The sequence below is a fragment of the Melanotaenia boesemani genome, chromosome 21 (assembly GCF_017639745.1).
Source record: "Melanotaenia boesemani isolate fMelBoe1 chromosome 21, fMelBoe1.pri, whole genome shotgun sequence".
In the NCBI taxonomy this organism is placed as follows: domain Eukaryota; kingdom Metazoa; phylum Chordata; class Actinopteri; order Atheriniformes; family Melanotaeniidae; genus Melanotaenia; species Melanotaenia boesemani.
Genome location: NC_055702.1, coordinates 24,185,379 through 24,201,335, shown reverse-complemented (window position 1 = coordinate 24,201,335; position 15,957 = coordinate 24,185,379). Strand labels below are relative to the sequence as shown.

General features: G+C 41.7%; 3 protein-coding genes across 5 annotated transcripts; 2 read left to right on the top strand and 1 right to left on the bottom strand.

Moving 5' to 3' along the window:
- Window positions 1-10: 10 nt before the first annotated feature.
- On the top strand, window positions 11-3,876 carry si:ch211-250n8.1. 2 transcript variants are annotated; one of them, XM_041974308.1, is made up of 16 exons: window positions 12-299; window positions 567-674; window positions 785-860; window positions 973-1,129; window positions 1,261-1,306; window positions 1,429-1,487; window positions 2,051-2,086; window positions 2,170-2,222; window positions 2,383-2,515; window positions 2,750-2,964; window positions 3,033-3,078; window positions 3,145-3,210; window positions 3,296-3,355; window positions 3,424-3,509; window positions 3,609-3,703; window positions 3,778-3,876. In XM_041974308.1, exons 1-16 carry the CDS (start codon window positions 263-265, stop codon window positions 3,810-3,812), a joined length of 1,308 nt encoding a protein of 435 aa, XP_041830242.1. In that variant the 5' UTR covers window positions 12-262; the 3' UTR covers window positions 3,813-3,876. The 2 variants fall into 2 exon arrangements, with proteins under 2 accessions (XP_041830241.1, XP_041830242.1); XM_041974307.1 differs by lacking the exon at window positions 3,778-3,876 and having other exon boundaries at window positions 11-299; window positions 3,609-3,771.
- An 11-nt stretch (window positions 3,877-3,887) lies between these two features.
- LOC121632651 (histone H3.3A) lies at window positions 3,888-5,898 on the bottom strand. Its single transcript, XM_041974312.1, has 4 exons — window positions 5,760-5,898; window positions 4,884-5,021; window positions 4,646-4,799; window positions 3,888-4,565 (listed from the first exon to the last, which is right to left on the bottom strand). The coding sequence occupies exons 2-4, from the start codon at window positions 5,009-5,011 to the stop codon at window positions 4,437-4,439; spliced, it is 411 nt and encodes a 136-aa protein (XP_041830246.1). The 5' UTR covers window positions 5,012-5,021; window positions 5,760-5,898; the 3' UTR covers window positions 3,888-4,436.
- Window positions 5,899-6,186: 288 nt separating this feature from the next.
- unk (unk zinc finger) lies at window positions 6,187-15,366 on the top strand. Of its 2 annotated transcripts, XM_041974304.1 has the most exons (15): window positions 6,187-6,422; window positions 6,927-7,136; window positions 9,123-9,299; window positions 9,386-9,516; window positions 9,805-9,940; window positions 10,025-10,142; window positions 10,228-10,312; window positions 10,479-10,780; window positions 10,880-10,945; window positions 11,095-11,278; window positions 11,369-11,470; window positions 11,630-11,815; window positions 11,891-12,072; window positions 12,221-12,481; window positions 15,050-15,366. In XM_041974304.1, the coding sequence occupies exons 1-15, from the start codon at window positions 6,274-6,276 to the stop codon at window positions 15,203-15,205; spliced, it is 2,445 nt and encodes an 814-aa protein (XP_041830238.1). In that variant the 5' UTR covers window positions 6,187-6,273; the 3' UTR covers window positions 15,206-15,366. The 2 variants fall into 2 exon arrangements, with proteins under 2 accessions (XP_041830238.1, XP_041830239.1); XM_041974305.1 differs by lacking the exon at window positions 15,050-15,366 and having other exon boundaries at window positions 11,891-12,076; window positions 12,221-12,447.
- Window positions 15,367-15,957: the final 591 nt, after the last annotated feature.

Sequence of the window (15,957 nt, the reverse complement as noted above, 5' to 3'; positions counted from 1 at the left end):
GTCTCTTTAATATTATTAGTTTAAACTCGTTTTCAAATCCCTGACTGTAGCTTTAACTGAAGCATCTTTGGTTCATCCCCCTTATTTTTTATTTTTATCCAAACATTGTGTTACAGCAACCCTTCCTCTGTGTCTGAAGGATTTTATGAAGGCGTTTCGGTATGCTCGCAACACGGAAGTATAATGACAGTGCGTGTCCGTGTGCTTAAGATGATAAGGAGCTGCTGTTGGCTCAGCCTCTGATCACAGCTGGAACCTCAACATGGCACCCAAAGATCCTCTCCTCAGCTCCCTGAAAGGTAAACATCAACAGATGCGCGATGAAGGTGACGTTTCTGGATCGTTGAAATTTCACATTTCGCTTTTTTCTTGCATTTTTTAACTCGCCAGAAACAAGCAGCTATTTTCCTGCCTTGATAATTAGCGTCCTGGTTTTTGTTGCTGTCATCGTCTTTCTCAATACGTGATGATGGTGATTGAAATGACGTCGATCTGGAAGTTTACATGAAATATTGAGTCGTTTGACCTCTGTCACGCGGGTCGTTAACAGATCTTTATCCTTTCAGTGTGTGTGTTGAATTTGCAGTCAGATGGGGAGGTAGTGACAGACTCCAGCCCTCACCTCATCTCCTGCTGTGAGCTACTTGAGCTGGTCCTCCGAAAGGGGCTTCAACGTAAGTATGATACAAAAAAATAGCTTCTTTCTTTACCCATCTTTATTTTAATGACAGTAAACTGTGGGAGATCTAAGTGTTTGCTTCTAATTGTTATTCCTTTTTCCTAGAACCAGTCCTCAGTCTGGTAAACAGAGATTATTGGCAGTGTTTTGAACAGCTTCCCCACCAAGATGCCTGTGGCAGGTAATAAAGTCCTGCTAAGATGATCTGATGAACATATTCTCTGCAGCAGTTTAACAGACTCTCATGGAAATCTTGAACCATGTCGACACCTGTTGTGTCTGCTCACAAGCAGGCTGTCTGCTGTGTCCTTGGCTGTCGAGCAGACCAAAGTTTGCAGGAAGCTGCTCTCTGCTCAGGGTCGAGGTCGATACCTGCTCAGGCTGGCCCTCAGCCGCAAGACCCTGGCACAGTTCTTCACACACCTGCTGCACACACCCAGACTCCTGGAGGTCAGACGTCACATATTACCTGTTTTGAAACATATTTAGAAGTGATTTTCGCTTTCTTGCATCACTTTCTGGTCAGATAATGTAGGTATGAGTTTTAAAGGATTTGTCTCTATGGTTCTTCTCTCTTCCAGTGGTATAGCCCAGCTCTATCAATCCTCCGGAATGAGGAATTTGTAGGTGAGGTTTTTCTTGTTCTTTCTTGATCTGCTGCCAGTGAATGCAATGGCTTGAGTAAAACTGAGGAAATTCTTGTCACCACTGCAATCACACCACTGCAATCATCGTTTTCCTTTTTCCAGAACCTTTCATGTCGCTGCTGCTGGTCCTTTCTCACATGGAGTTCAAACTGGACATGGAGGTCAGACAAAAGACTTACAAGAGTTTATGTACTCTTTTCAATGCCAACTATCAAACAACTTTAACCAAAATGTGTATGAGAGAAAAATCACATATATTATTAAAAACTGTGTTTCTATTGGCATTAAATCACTTTGCTAGAATAACTTTTATGTTTTTATTATCTTAGAATGAACCATTTATATCTCATAGCCGTGGGCTCACATACATGGCAACCACAAATATGGCCATATTTGTGTTATAATTTTTACTAGAGTCTCTCTGAATGGAAGCGACAACACTCTGAGCTTTTACTGGCTTTGTTTGATAAATAATCCCTTAAAAGGACCATAGAAGAAGACAGTACACAGTGGTGAAGTAGTTATTTCTAGTGCAGTCATTGCTGCATCTGAGGCCACTGGATCCACTCAGGGATGAAAAGATGTGTCTGGAGGAATTTTGGCCACTGACGGCCACACTCTGTTCACAAGTTTGCATGGTATTTGGTCATTTCTATGCCCAGCTTTACCACTAGATGTCAATAATTCTTACACACTGTGCTTTTTAATTATTGTCTTTAAACAGAACTGCAGTTTTCTGGATGAGAGCTGGTTCCTACCAGTAAGACCAATGATTACTGATGCTTATAGCATTATTAGCATGGCTTACTGAATGGTAGACCGTGACAGACTGACTCTTTGCAGGTGTGTGATGTGTATGAAGTAGTGCCATGTCGAGAAGTTGGGATGGTTTTGAGGTTTGCATCTTAAACTCTACCAAAAATAATACATAATTTTATATATATATATATATATATATATATATATATTGGACAGATCTTGGGAATATAAATATATATATATATTTTTTCCCAAGATCTGTCCAACCACCTTCCTGTTCCTGCTTTCACCTGTCAGGTATCTCAGTGGCCGCGTCTTCGTCCTTGACTTGATACCTGATAGTCAGGCTCATGTCGATAAGTTCATCTCTCCTGGTGACATTATCGATGAGATCAACGGCACATCGCTGAGGAATTCCAAAAATGGACAGGTGAGGAAATGCTTAGGTGTACACATTTCACTGTTATTTACTCTGTACATGTTAAAGCCTTTATTCTGTCCAGAAATCAGAATCTTTTATAAGGAACCAGCATGCATTAGAAGAGTATTGTAACCATTATTAATACACACATACAGCAAACTATGAGCACATGCAATGTGCACAACTAAGCTCTCATTTTGCAATTAAACTTAAGAAATTTGCAAATGCTTTCTCTTTTTGCAGGCAGGTGTGGTTCTGTCCCGGCAGAAGGGCTGCCCTTTGTCCATCCGTGTACTAAGATGGCGGGCTCAGGATGGGACGGTGTATCGGCCTCTTGTCGAACTCCTGCGGGCCCTGAGGATGGAGAATCCCTGTCTGCAGCTTGGTCCTGCTGCCTCCCAACAGCCACCCAGTAAGGACCAGAGGCCTTCTGTGTCTCAGTGTCTTAAAGAGGGAAGGCAAGTATTTCCAGCTGTTCTGTCACTTTTAGAAATATGCCACAAACTAAACAATCTCTCATCAACAGAATTGTGTACATTGTGGAGTTCCTGGGAAAAGCCAACATTGGAATGGTAATTTTTCTCTTCTACATCATTTGTAAATTGTTTCCTATTATTGCTAATTTGTTTGATCCTTAGTTTGGAGGCAAAGAAGTGCTGCAGCATGCAATTCCACAAGTGCTGCACAAAAACCTGCCTAGCAAGGTAATGAAACCCCTCCTCTGCCTGAGGGCACACTGAAAGCAGGCTTGTCTTATTTTAATTAATGCATGCATCATGTGTCCCACAGGAAGTACTTTTAGACATGAAGGAAACACATCTGACATGCACCGATAGAAACGGCACACTGGTAAGTTTGATATACACAAAATTACAGAAATTGTACTTATGCATACAGACTTCTCCGTGCATCCTCAGATGATATTCGAGCATCATTATCCAGAGATTTCATGTGTGGGGAGGTTCTCTCAGCCAGGCTACACAATATTTGCCTTCTGTGTGGTGTAAGTACCCATGCATGATGTTGCAGATGTACACATTACGACAAGGCTTGTACCTACCTACCCTTCCATCACACACATCGTGTCCATTCTAACCCCTAGAGACTGCCCAGAAACACAAGTGTCTCCTGGTTTTTCCTGCGTGGTGCTCAGAGCCAGCTCCAGCAGAGAATGTGAAGATATTGTTTGCCGTATTGGTGAGAAAACAGTTCTAGAAATTAATCCACATTGCAACAAATTTTAAAATTCACCCCTTTATTTTATTTCACAGCTGCTGGTTTTAAGCACACTGAATGGTTTGTGTGACTGCCACTGATCATCCCACTTCATCAACTGTAATTGTGTAATTAAAAAAAAGGTGTAATAATCACACTGCTTCAGTGTTTTCTACTCATAAAGACCTTTAATAGAAAGACATGTGACAACATTTCATAAATAGTATTAAATGTAGCTGCCAAGATTGAGTTTGGAAGAAGAAAAAAAAAAAAGCGGCCCATAAAAATTACAGAGGGGTCTGTAATGCTCCTTGTCACAGAGTACAGAGGATCAACTGAGGTAGCCAATACCCCGACACTGTGGTGAGTCGTACTGAGCATGGCATGCTGGCATTTTAGGTTAAACTGTAGATGGGTAAAGAAATGCAGTCCCTGGAAGATCTGAAGAAAATAAGCCACCTCGGAGTCATCCCTTACAGGGAGGAGAAAGCAAACACCCACAATGATGTAGTCATGTTACATTTAGAATGACTCAAGGGAACTGGTAGAGACATCTACCCTTAGTGTACTCTGGCTTATGGAATGGTTGGCTTACTGTAATCACTCAAAAATAATTCAAAGAACTTAAAAAATAACCAAAGAATTTAAAATGTCCACAAAATGGCAGAGTATGATAAATAGGATCATTTGTCAGAAAATGCAGCCACAGGCCTCTTTAGGCCCTCTCTCCTCTTATCCTGCGAGCCAGCTGGATGTCTTTGGGCATGATGGTGACACGTTTAGCGTGGATGGCGCAAAGGTTTGTGTCCTCAAATAGACCCACCAGGTAAGCCTCACTAGCCTCCTGTTGAGGAAAGATTTATGAATGTTAATAAAATACAAAATAAACTCATTACATCTACTGAATCCTTGCATTCCATTTACCTGAAGAGCGCCAATGGCAGCACTCTGGAAACGCAGATCAGTCTTAAAATCCTGGGCAATCTCCCTCACCAGACGCTGGAAGGGTAGCTTGCGGATCAGCAACTCAGTGGACTTCTGGTAACGACGAATCTCCCTCAGAGCCACAGTTCCAGGCCTGTTCCAGACAAATAGTCATCTTCATCAATGCCCTAAATACATTGTTGCCAGAGACTTATAGTGAAAGCCATTGACCGCTCACCTGTAACGATGGGGTTTCTTCACACCTCCTGTGGAAGGCGCACTCTTCCTGGCTGCCTTGGTGGCAAGCTGCTTCCTTGGCGCCTTTCCTCCAGTTGATTTACGGGCTGTCTGCTTGGTACGGGCCATCTTTCACGTTCTTAACAAAAAACACACAAAAAAAACCCCCCACAAAAAACGAGATTATAAAATTGTAGCTGCCAAGATGGAAACTTATGCACTATGTAAACGTTATCACGCTAGGTTAGCATACTGTTTGAGCATCTCCCCTCCCCCCAATCTAACTATGGGAGGCGCCGGCCTCTAGCAACAATCAACGTTATATCCTCTTCAGCAAGGCCTAAAACAGTTACAATACTAGCCATTTGCCATTATCATCATCAATAAAATGCAGTAATAGGAGTTAATATACATTTCTCAAGTCCGCTATATCTATCATTAACACCACACACGTTTAACAGTTTTCACCATAAAGCTAACCGCAAAGACTAGCATCAAAACAAATGGCGCCCGAACCAGTACGGCTTTGCTTTTCGAGCTCGCCATTTTCAGTTTCATCCTGAGCGACATTACCTCGTATGAATTCCAGAACCATAAATCCATTTAATAGTAGTCGTATCAAATAAATGGCACAGAAAAAATAATCGCAAAATAACATCCATAGCTTGTTTATATTTAAAACCGAGAATACACAGATTTTATGTATAACTCATCCGTTAGAGACTCCATTGTTCTATTTTTAGTTAATGCCACCATTAACGAGTCGACATGTTATACCAGCAATGCTTGTAGACACGAAGCACGAACAGGAGATATGTTGTAACAATAGCATTTCACATATTAAATATATTATATACAAAAACAAAACTAATATTACCTTTTGGACGTCAACCGAATATACGCGGATTACTGAGAACTCCTCTCTTACGACGTTCACCGAAGAAAACGACTTATGCCGAGATGTTGGTCAAGGCCCACTATTAATACTTTATCTGACGTCATGCCTGTAACATACTTCGCGCTCATTGGTTTACCTTCTAAAGAGGATACGAGTTAGCCAATAAGGCTGATAGAGAAAAAATTAATAAGCAAACCCTAATAGTTGCTTTTTTACCTTGTATTTTAATAATATATCCCTTTATATATCTTACGCTATAACGGTGCACAATATAATCTTGTAAGCGTTGAATAGCTTAAATACTATTAGTGAGGTTGTAACCAAACTTCATATCCCATAATTCCATGTTGTATATTATTGTCTCTTTTCTACTACTTCCTCTTGTCTTGCGCAAGCTCACTTCGTTGGAGAATGCGGATTTCGAAGCTAATAGGCATAGCTAGCCAATAAGCTAAAAACAATCTTCTTGTCGTTAGGCTTTAAACTTGTAAAAATGTCTAAAACACATCCACAGCCCCCGTCGTCTTCGGCAGCGACGTCTACCGGGGGACCCTCCTCGTCTTCTTCGTCTTCGCCCGCTGGAGGTTCGACCTCTCCCGCAACCGTGTTGAACGTACAGCCCGAGAAACCTCAACATTACACGTACGTAGCTGGTTAGCTGTATTAGCTAGCTGAATGTACACAACCTCACGTGCAGTAGTATACACAAAACAACAGCTAAATTGTATTAAAACTAATATGTGCACAGTAAACTGTACGTTGATAAAAATGAACAGAACAACGCTGTTCAGCGATAACGTGTTTATTTAATAGAGTAGGTCTAGATGGAGAGGCCTAACGTTATTTGTTAAACCATCTCTTACAAGCTGGTATAGCTATATATATATTATAGTTTTCAGTCTGAAAGCTGTTATTTTGTATGTCACTGTAGAATACACGCATTGTTTGTGTAGTTACGTGATATAGTAACTCCTAGGGGTTAAAAGTTTGACAGTTGAAGGTGGTGTGACCAGGTTAGGGCATACACTGATATTAATGCCTGGAGAATAATCACTGTATGTAAAAGTAATGCACCTTGTTTTTAACAAAGCAATAACACTGCATAGAAATGTATTTAATCTTTCTTATTGCTTCCATCTCATTCAGATATCTCAAGGAGTTCAGAACTGAGCAGTGTCCCCTGTTTGTACAGCATAAATGTACACAACACAGGCCTTTTTCCTGTTTCCACTGGCATTTCCTGAACCAGCGGCGCCGCAGGCCCATCCGCAGACGGGACGGGACCTTTAACTACAGCCCAGATGTTTACTGTACCAGATATGATGAGGGGACAGGTACCTGTCCAGATGGAGATGAGTGAGTGAAACTGAGCCTTCTGTGTTGTTTACAAGACTGTTTCACATCATATCTATATGGTTTATCATTGACCTTTCAATATACACAGACAAAAACACTGCTTTGAAATCAAATTGCATATCTGGGAACAATGAAAGACTTCATGGAGATTGTACACTGTTGATGAGTGTTTTGGTGTCAAACCAAAATGTCCTGTTGCATTTTGTTGAATACTCCATGAGCTTTAGATGTATTGTTGTGTCCAACAGCCAGTTAAGCTATCTTCCTCATGTCCATGCATCATCATTCCTGTCCATTTCCAAGTTTTTACATGTTAATCTGGAATTGCTCTTACTTATCACATGATTGCTTAGGTCAATGCAAGACAAAGGGAGTCTTTTATGTAGCAGAAAGGCGATGAAGTACTGGTTGATTATGCTCTGTCTAGGAGAGTATTGTCTCATGCATAACCTTCACATGTAGGGCCAGTTTCTATTCATTTACATTGAACTGAACAGACAGCAGCTGTTGACATTTGCACACAAATTTAAGGAAATAACGGTCTGAAAGATGACTTGGGGTGCGGCTGTGGTGTCCTTTAGCCATTCTAATGAGCTACTTTGTGACATGCTAAGAAAACAATGCCAGATTATTCCTGTTTTAACTTCAGCATTTCCACTGACACACAACAAGACTTTGTTACAGAAATTCTGTGTCTTGTGGTATCAGATTTTATTGCTTTGTAGCTTGATGGTGAACACATTTGTTATAATTTTAAAAATCTGTGTAATTTGTGAATGTAGATATCCCTATTCCAAAGCTCAGTCGTCATATCAGTATTGCATATAAAAATGTTCAGTGGGATAAAATTACTTTTTATACATAGAAGAACAGAAAAAGAAAGAAAATGGTCTTTCAAGGTTTTTACCAGTTTTCATATTAGTTTTAGTTCACACATGATATCTTTTAGTTTAAAAGAGTTCTGTACGAAGCTGTCTGAAACTGGCTTAAATTCGGTCTAAAAGTGAAGCTAAAAATGTTGATTTCGTGTACGCATCCACCTCAGATTTCACCAGGATTAGCAACATAAGTACAGACTGTTAATGTCCCATAATCAGGACTTTCTCTTGCTTCTTATACCCAATTTGGCCGTGTAGCCTAACTGAGCAATTCCCTTCACTAGAGCTATATAACATCTCTGATCCTGGATGTTGGTTATTGACACACTCCGTGGAGTAGCTGAAAATGTTTTACATTCAGCTGTTCCCTTAGATATCAGAGGCATCCTGCTCTCAGCTGCTTGTCTTAATTTCATATTTCTTTGACACATTGTTGTACTGAAATTACTTATTTCTGTAGACCACATTTCACCTGCTATTATATGAGTTAAAAATATATATTCAGATCAACCACTACTGTTTCACCAGCTAAGTGATTGCGTGTTTACATTAATGTTGTATCCACATTTTCAGTGACAGAAAAGTGGATGCTCAGATTTTCAAACTTGGTCTCTAGAATCATGATTTACACATTTCAGGCTCTGTTATTTTTCCAGTTGTTTGTGTGATATATAGATCAAGTACTATTAAACCAGATCCAATGTTAAAATCACATCTTGTGTTCACTGGGCTACATGGTAGAAACATTGTGCAGGATAAGTTATAAGGGCAATGTTCAGATATCATTTGGTTAATAATAAATCAACTATTGGTCACTTTTCTTTAAGAAATAGCATTTGGTGTTTCCAGCCTCTTGAATATCGACTGTTTTTGGTTTTGATTTCTTAATCAAACAAAACAACCTATTTTTAAACATTTCTATGGCGTCCTGGAATTTCTGAAAAGTCTTTCTTTTAATTTTCTCACATTTTATAAACACAAAAATGTATCTATGATGCATATCGTTACCAGCTGCAGCCCAAGTTTAAAAAAAGTTACACTGGTGTTTTAAAAAGCTTAAGCTTCGTTTATTTATTGTTGTGTTTTGAATGTGATTTCTGTGTTTCAGATGTCCATTTTTACATCGAACAGCCGGTGACACAGAACGGAGATACCACCTCCGCTACTACAAAACTGGATCATGCATCCATGAAACAGATGCTAAAGGCCACTGCAGCAAGAATGGCTCCCACTGTGCCTTTGCTCACGGATCACATGACCTGCGTAGTCCCGTTTATGATATTAGGTGCACAAAGTTAAACTCGACATAAACACACAATCAAGTTACTTTTGCCCTCCGTGCTGTCGATAATGTTTTTGTGTTTTGTACAGAGAGGTGCAGGTAATGGAAAGCCAGGGCGGCTCAGGGGCCCCTGATGGGGGTGGAGGAGACGGGCAATCTGGACAGGCAGCAAGCACAGCCCTGATAGAGAAGATCCTGAGTGAGGAACCACGCTGGCAAGGTAATGTTATGATGTAAGAGTTTCGATCACATTCTAAAAAGCTGCTTAGTGGTTAAAAACAGCGTTGAACAGGTTTAGACTGATTTTTGTTTGTCACATTACAATGAATACATGCTAGCATACATCTGATTGGCCAATACATCTCCAGCGCCATATAATATCTTATAACTTTCTAAAAGTCAGTAATAACCATAAAAAGCAAGCTTCTTTCTTGTTTAGAGGATTTTCCATCATGTTCTGCTGCATATTTTCATGTCCAACCTGTCGTTATTATCTGCTTCTCTCCAGATAACAACTACGTGTTATCCCACTACAAGACAGAGCTCTGTAAGAAACCTCCCCGGCTGTGCCGCCAAGGTTACGCTTGTCCTTATTATCACAACAGCAAAGACAGGAGGCGCAGTCCTCACAAGCACAAATACAGGTGCCCTGTTACATCATGCTCAAATAAACCAGGGTTGTTTTCTGTGGATTTCTGTTAAACTCCTGTTTGCTCTTGCCTCTACAGAGCATTGCCGTGTCCAGCAGTGAAACAGAGCGAAGAATGGGGGGATCCCAGTAAATGTGAGGGAGCAGAGGGGTGTCAGTACTGCCACACGAGAACAGAGCAGCAGTTCCACCCAGAGGTTTGTCTACGTCACCGTCAATGTTGTGGAATTGTGGCCTGAAATCACTGTGGATAGATGACAAAAAGTTTTTCTTCTGTCACAGATTTACAAATCCACCAAGTGTAATGACATGCAGCAGTGCGGCAGCTGTCCTAGAGGACCGTTCTGTGCCTTCGCTCACGTCGAAAGTGAGTCCCTGCTAAATATTCAGTGATATGGTTTATGTTTAAACTTATATTGAAATGAAATGAAATGAAATATACTTGTAGTGTTTTTCTGTATAAATTATTTATAATATTTTAAATTTAATTAAATTTTTTATTATATATATACTACTTTAAAAATCTCCTCCAGAGCCCTTTGTTCCTGAGGAACCATCATTCCCCAAACCCAGTTCCCCTCCACCCCCGAGACCTCCGGACCCTCTACCCAGTCAGGAGGCCTCTCCAAGCCCCAGCGCTCACAACATGGGACCCGGGCCATGTTCTGTACCAGACCCCTTCTCCCCCTCCACAGTGTCGCGTGTAGCAGAGCAGGGGCTGCTGGGTAGTGTTTTATCTCTCTGTGAGGACATCAGTGCACGGGTAGAGCCTGTATCTCCTTGGGCAGGAGAAGGAGGGTACTGCAGGGCGCCAGGATTTGAACGGGAAGATCAGGTGAGATGGACAGACAGAAGACATTAAATTATGTTTAATAAAAGTTTGAGTGAAGCTGTCGTGACTCCAATGTTCACCGTTCTTTGTTTGTAAATTCAGGCTAAACAGAGAGGTTTTGCTCTTGAACAGCGCAGTAGAGAATTTTCTTCAGCACAAAGCAAGCAGGTACTGTCAGTCTCAACCTTGTTTTCTTAATCTTTCTACTTTTTTTATTCATAAAAATATCTGCAGATAATTTGCTTCTTTTACTTGTCAGTAAAGCAGTTTTCGTGCAACAACAAAAGAACAAGTTAAACCCACTATTTCCTCTTCAGGACTTGTTGGTGTTCCTGCCGGTTGGCAGCCCTTTGAGCCTGTCCTCCAGCATCCCCTCCAGTCTGGCCGCCACACCGCCAAGCCCTGCTCTTCTCGGACCGCCAGGATCCAGCATCTCTTCGGGCATGAATGCCAACGCCCTGCCCTTCTATCCCACCAGTGAAACTGTGGAGTCAGTTGTTGGTATGTGGGGATGTTAAACACATCAGGATCATTGTGCTGTAATAGAAACTGTTAATCTGAGAGAAAATGTTGTGGGGGTTTTTGGGATAGAGTCAGCCCTGGATGACCTTGATTTGAACGATTTCGGTGTGTCAGCGCTGGAGAGAAGCTTGGAGAGCAGCTCTGCTCAGCCCAGTGTGGGAGTCATGCTTGGTATTTTGAAACACACACACACACACACACACACACACACACACACACACACACACACACACACACATAAAACTACAAATCTGCGTACGAATATGTGTGCAGCATCAGTCAGTGTAAACATGTACACACAGATGATGTGAACTGCCTTTGCCTTGATAGGAGGCAGCCAGCTTCAGAGTTCGGCCCCCGTCAACATTCCAGGATCTTTTAGCAGCTCCGCTCCTTTCAGCTCCCCTTCGCCGTCTCCCCCGGTCAGGCCACACGCTTCACCTTTCTTCTCTACTCACCTATCACAACCTAACCAGTCAGAGAGCACCTTCCTGGGACCATCTCATAGCTCTTTAGGTGTGTATTCAAATAGTCAAAAATGTGTGCTGGTGTAAAAGTGGATTTTTCTCATGGATTTGTTTTTTCTATTAGGACTGAATGGGATGAGCACAAATATATGGGAGCACTTCCCATCAGGCCAGGGTTCTCCTGGTACACCCCCTGCCTTGCTGCCTTCTGGCTCCTGTGCAGAAACCACCAGACTGAAACAGGAGCTGGAGGATGCTCACCGGACCCTGAAGCAGTGGGGTAACAGCTGGAGACACACAGCTCAGGTAGGTATGTAGTGGAGCATGTGCGTCCATGCCCGAGAAATGGCTGCTTCTTTAATCCAGTAATCTGTAAGTTCATCTTAATCACAACAGCTGAGGAAACCGATTTCCCATTTGAGTCGTTGCGTGTTCTGTCTGCTTCGTCTCGCAGTCGTGGGCTACACTCAAAGCAGACACAGAGGATTCCCGTGCAAACACAGCGCGGCTAGCCATGGAGGCAGAGAGGGCCAGGCAGGCTGAGGAGGAGGCACAGAGGCAGATTGCTCTCCTGCAGGAGGCGCTGGAGAGCTTACGAAGCGGAGACAATCCCCATCTTGCACTGCATCAACTTCAGCTACTACACCGACTGCCGCTGGAGTCAGTCCTTAGTTTACAGGCTCAGCTCTGCAGCTGCTTACATGCAGTGGAACAGGTAAGACCTCAGATGGAGAACTCGCCTGATCTAAGGGTATTTCACCAGGGAGCATTCACAGCCACTTTTTAGTTGAATTTTAGGTTTATTTAGCTTAGTCATAAAGCTGCAGTCTGTTCCTGATAAAACTGACACAGAGATGTTTAGTTTTAAGCAGAATTTCACACATTTGAAGCCACCAGGACGGATCAAGAAACACAATGTAAACGCCCTGTTGAGAATGGTAGATATGTCCAGTCTACACACATTTTGAGATTAATAAATTATCTAGAGAGGCACAGTCAAGAATAATCCTGTGTCATTGTGTTTTGGATTAGGCTGTATCTATTACCAGTTGGCAAGTTTGCATTTTCTTGCACAGAATGTGAACACTATACAGGTCAACAATATAAATCATCTGATAAACTAGGAATTACACATATCAGGTCATTTTCTAAATTAAACATTAGGATATTGTTGGCTTTCTTTCTGCCCTGTTTAACTCCAAAACCTCAATATTTTACACCACTACTACAGATGATGGGTCAGGTTGGCGATCTCTGTTTTATGTTCCAGAAAAGGGACAAATTTGTTGGCGTTGAAATGAACCTTGACCAATATCTTAAGCAGCATAGCTTTTACCAGTGTTGGGAGTAATGTGTTACAGTAACAATATTACTTATTTGGGTAACGAAGTAAAGTAGTACATTACACTTAAAATATTGGTAACGAAATGACTTTATTGGACTACAGTAACGTGTTTTTCTGCGTTACTTGAGTGTGTTTTTCTGTGTGTAAAGTTCTGATCTGTTTTAAGTGGTGTGCGCATGCTGCTGCCTGTGTGTGTGCTTGCTTGGGCATGTTGCCATAGAGACCGATTTGCGCGACATAGCTGATTGTTGCGCCAACTAAACAGAAAGAAAAATGAATCTGGAGAGTCGGAGATAGGAGCTTTTGGTCAGCAGCGATATTCGCATTATTTTCAGTTCAGTCCAGGTTCAGTCCAAACTTGTGGTGAAAGATCCTGTTCGCCAGTCAGTGGGAGGAGCCTTTCAGCAGCCGACCCGCCTAAACAAGCAGCCGACCCGCCTGAACAAGTTTTTCAACATTTACTGGAGCGCAGCAGCCGGTAAGACAGAAATGAACAAGCTAGTTGCAGGGTTCATTGTAGGAGACATACTCCCCCTGTCGACTACTAAACCGGCCAGGTTTAGAAAAATACTAGATAAAATGATTTTAAGTCTGGCCATTTCTTCCCACAGACAGGGATGCTGTTGTTGAGGTTTCAAAGCCATTTTGTTTACAATATACAATAAACACTATGCAGACAGGCAGCGATGATTCATCTATGATGTTTGTCCATGTCTACACGGTGAATTAAGAAATGGTAAAGTAATAAGTAGTGAAGTAACTTTTCAAATGCAGTAACAAGTAATTTCATTACAAAAGTAATGAGTAACTAGTAACTAATTACTTTTTTAGCGTAACTACCCCAACACTGGCTTTTACTCATTTACAAACTGTTCAGTCTTTGCTCTTGTCCACGCAGCATCCCACAGACGGGCTGTAATGGTGACATTAAGGGAGCATTCACCCCAGAATAGTCCGCTAGACTCGGTCCAATTGGGCACTCGGCTCAGTTGGGGGAAGCAATATTCTTCCAGACCGATGTTGCATTTACGCAGCACTACTCAAACAAATCGGACGTTATAAATAATGTCTTCCATTCTCTGCCAGAGGCGGCACTGCACCAAGATTTACTGAAGGAAAAGGCGAGACGCACAACAAAGAAGAAGAAAATGAGTTCATTTATTGGTTAATGCTGAAAAACATCAGTTTCTGCCACATGACACCTAATGTTTGGAGCGTCAGCAGATCCTAGCGGTCTTGGGTTGATCAGATTTCTATCAGAACTTTTCCAGAATTCGTCTGATGGCGAGTCATTTCTCCCGTCCAGAGCTGCCTTTCGCCCCACACACGTATGTTTTGGTTGTGTTAACCCGTGATGCCGTGGAATGAGCCCACAATGTACTTTCTTTGGTAGTCCGCTTCCTGTATTTGGCCCACTTGAAGCAGACCGAGACCTGCATTTGAAGGCGGACCGAGTCTGCTTCTTTGATACGAATCAGAATTTGTTTGCACATTCACAACCTCAAACGAAGCGGACTTTCCAAGCAAACAGACTAGGATTCGAATAAAAAAGGCTGCTGTGAATGCACCTTAAGTTCTCTTTACTGTCTTGTTTTAGACGACTCCTGGCTACAGCTTCATGTTCTCGCAATGCGTTATAATATAGATTTATTGTATTGCCCTTCTGTGCTTTACAAAGTTTGCTTTCTGTGTCTGAGTGGCTCTGATTAGAGCATTCTTTAATAAATAGTAGAAAATGTGATGCTAATCTTAGCTGTTCCTTGTTCCTGATGGTGACTAATCTCAGCTTCTGGGATTGTTCTAATGAGTCTGGATCAGTGGTTGTAAAACTTGTTGGTACACTGCAGTTTAATATAAAATAGCTTGTATCATATGTGGTACATTTGAAGTCACTTCCAGGTCTCTGATCTTAAACATTTCTATTTTCTGTTTACCAAGGTGGTGTACAGGAAGCAGAGACAGTGCTGTGTGACATGTGGCAAGCAGGGCTTGGTGTCGCTGCCTTGTGGCCACGGACTCCAGTGCGAGAGCTGCTCCGCCTCCACGGAGTGCCCGCTCTGCCCCGAACAGACCCTGGAACAGCAGCTCTCTTGACCTCAGAGCAGCTATGGGACCACTACAGATTCCAGACCAGTCAGTCCTGATTCCACAAAAACCAGCCCTGGATCCTGACCATTTATTCACTAAAGGTGTAAGAAGAAAACTGTAAGATGATAACAACAATAAGCACTGATTTGTTTTGTTTTTTTTACTTTAAAATGACATTAACAGATATTGACCGGCTTAGTGAGAGTTAGTCACCAAATACAGTAAACGCTCTTAATGCAGACTTTAGTATTAATAATGTTGCAACTGTTACCCATGAAACACCAAACATAGCTTTTGACCAGCAGCACTGTTATTTAGCCCTGCTCTTGAGTTGTAAAAAATAACTTAAAGATCTGCTGTTTTAAACTCTGACCCTAAATATGAAACATTTACATGCATAGTTTTAAATCATATATAGATCAAGTGTAATCTCACCTTAGAAACCATGTTTTCCTGGAGTATGATCTATCCATCTGGATAGTTCTGTGATTTGCTGAGATTTAAATGCGTCCACTTTAAATATTTGGTTCTTAAAACTCCAGAACATTTCAGTTTGGTTAAAGGATCGTGTTTGGTGCCTCTTCGCTGTGTTTCCAATGTCACAGACGAGGTGTGGCGATCATAAGTGATTGTGTTGATTTCTGTTTGTCAGCAAAATCTCAAAACTGCCTTGATCAGTGGATGATTTTTATATGTACTTTCAGGGTGTTGAGCCATTTAACAGGTCACTCTGAAAAGACTTAAAGGGCATATTCAGT

Coding starts and splice junctions, on each gene's coding strand:
- si:ch211-250n8.1 (XM_041974307.1), top strand. CDS start 263: ATGGCACCCAAAGATCCTCTCCTCAGCTCCCTGAAAG. Junction 2,223..2,382: donor GAAGTTGGGATGGTTTTGAG/GTTTGCATCTTA, acceptor TTCACCTGTCAG/GTATCTCAGTGGCCGCGTCT. Junction 3,356..3,423: donor CCGATAGAAACGGCACACTG/GTAAGTTTGATA, acceptor GTGCATCCTCAG/ATGATATTCGAGCATCATTA.
- LOC121632651 (XM_041974312.1), bottom strand. CDS start 5,011: ATGGCCCGTACCAAGCAGACAGCCCGTAAATCAACTGGAGGAAAGGCG. Junction 4,800..4,883: donor AAGAAACCCCATCGTTACAG/GTGAGCGGTCAA, acceptor TGTCTGGAACAG/GCCTGGAACTGTGGCTCTGA. Junction 4,566..4,645: donor CTGCCATTGGCGCTCTTCAG/GTAAATGGAATG, acceptor TTTCCTCAACAG/GAGGCTAGTGAGGCTTACCT.
- unk (XM_041974304.1), top strand. CDS start 6,274: ATGTCTAAAACACATCCACAGCCCCCGTCGTCTTCGGCAGCGACGTCT. Junction 9,300..9,385: donor AGTCCCGTTTATGATATTAG/GTGCACAAAGTT, acceptor TGTTTTGTACAG/AGAGGTGCAGGTAATGGAAA. Junction 11,279..11,368: donor AACTGTGGAGTCAGTTGTTG/GTATGTGGGGAT, acceptor TTTTTGGGATAG/AGTCAGCCCTGGATGACCTT.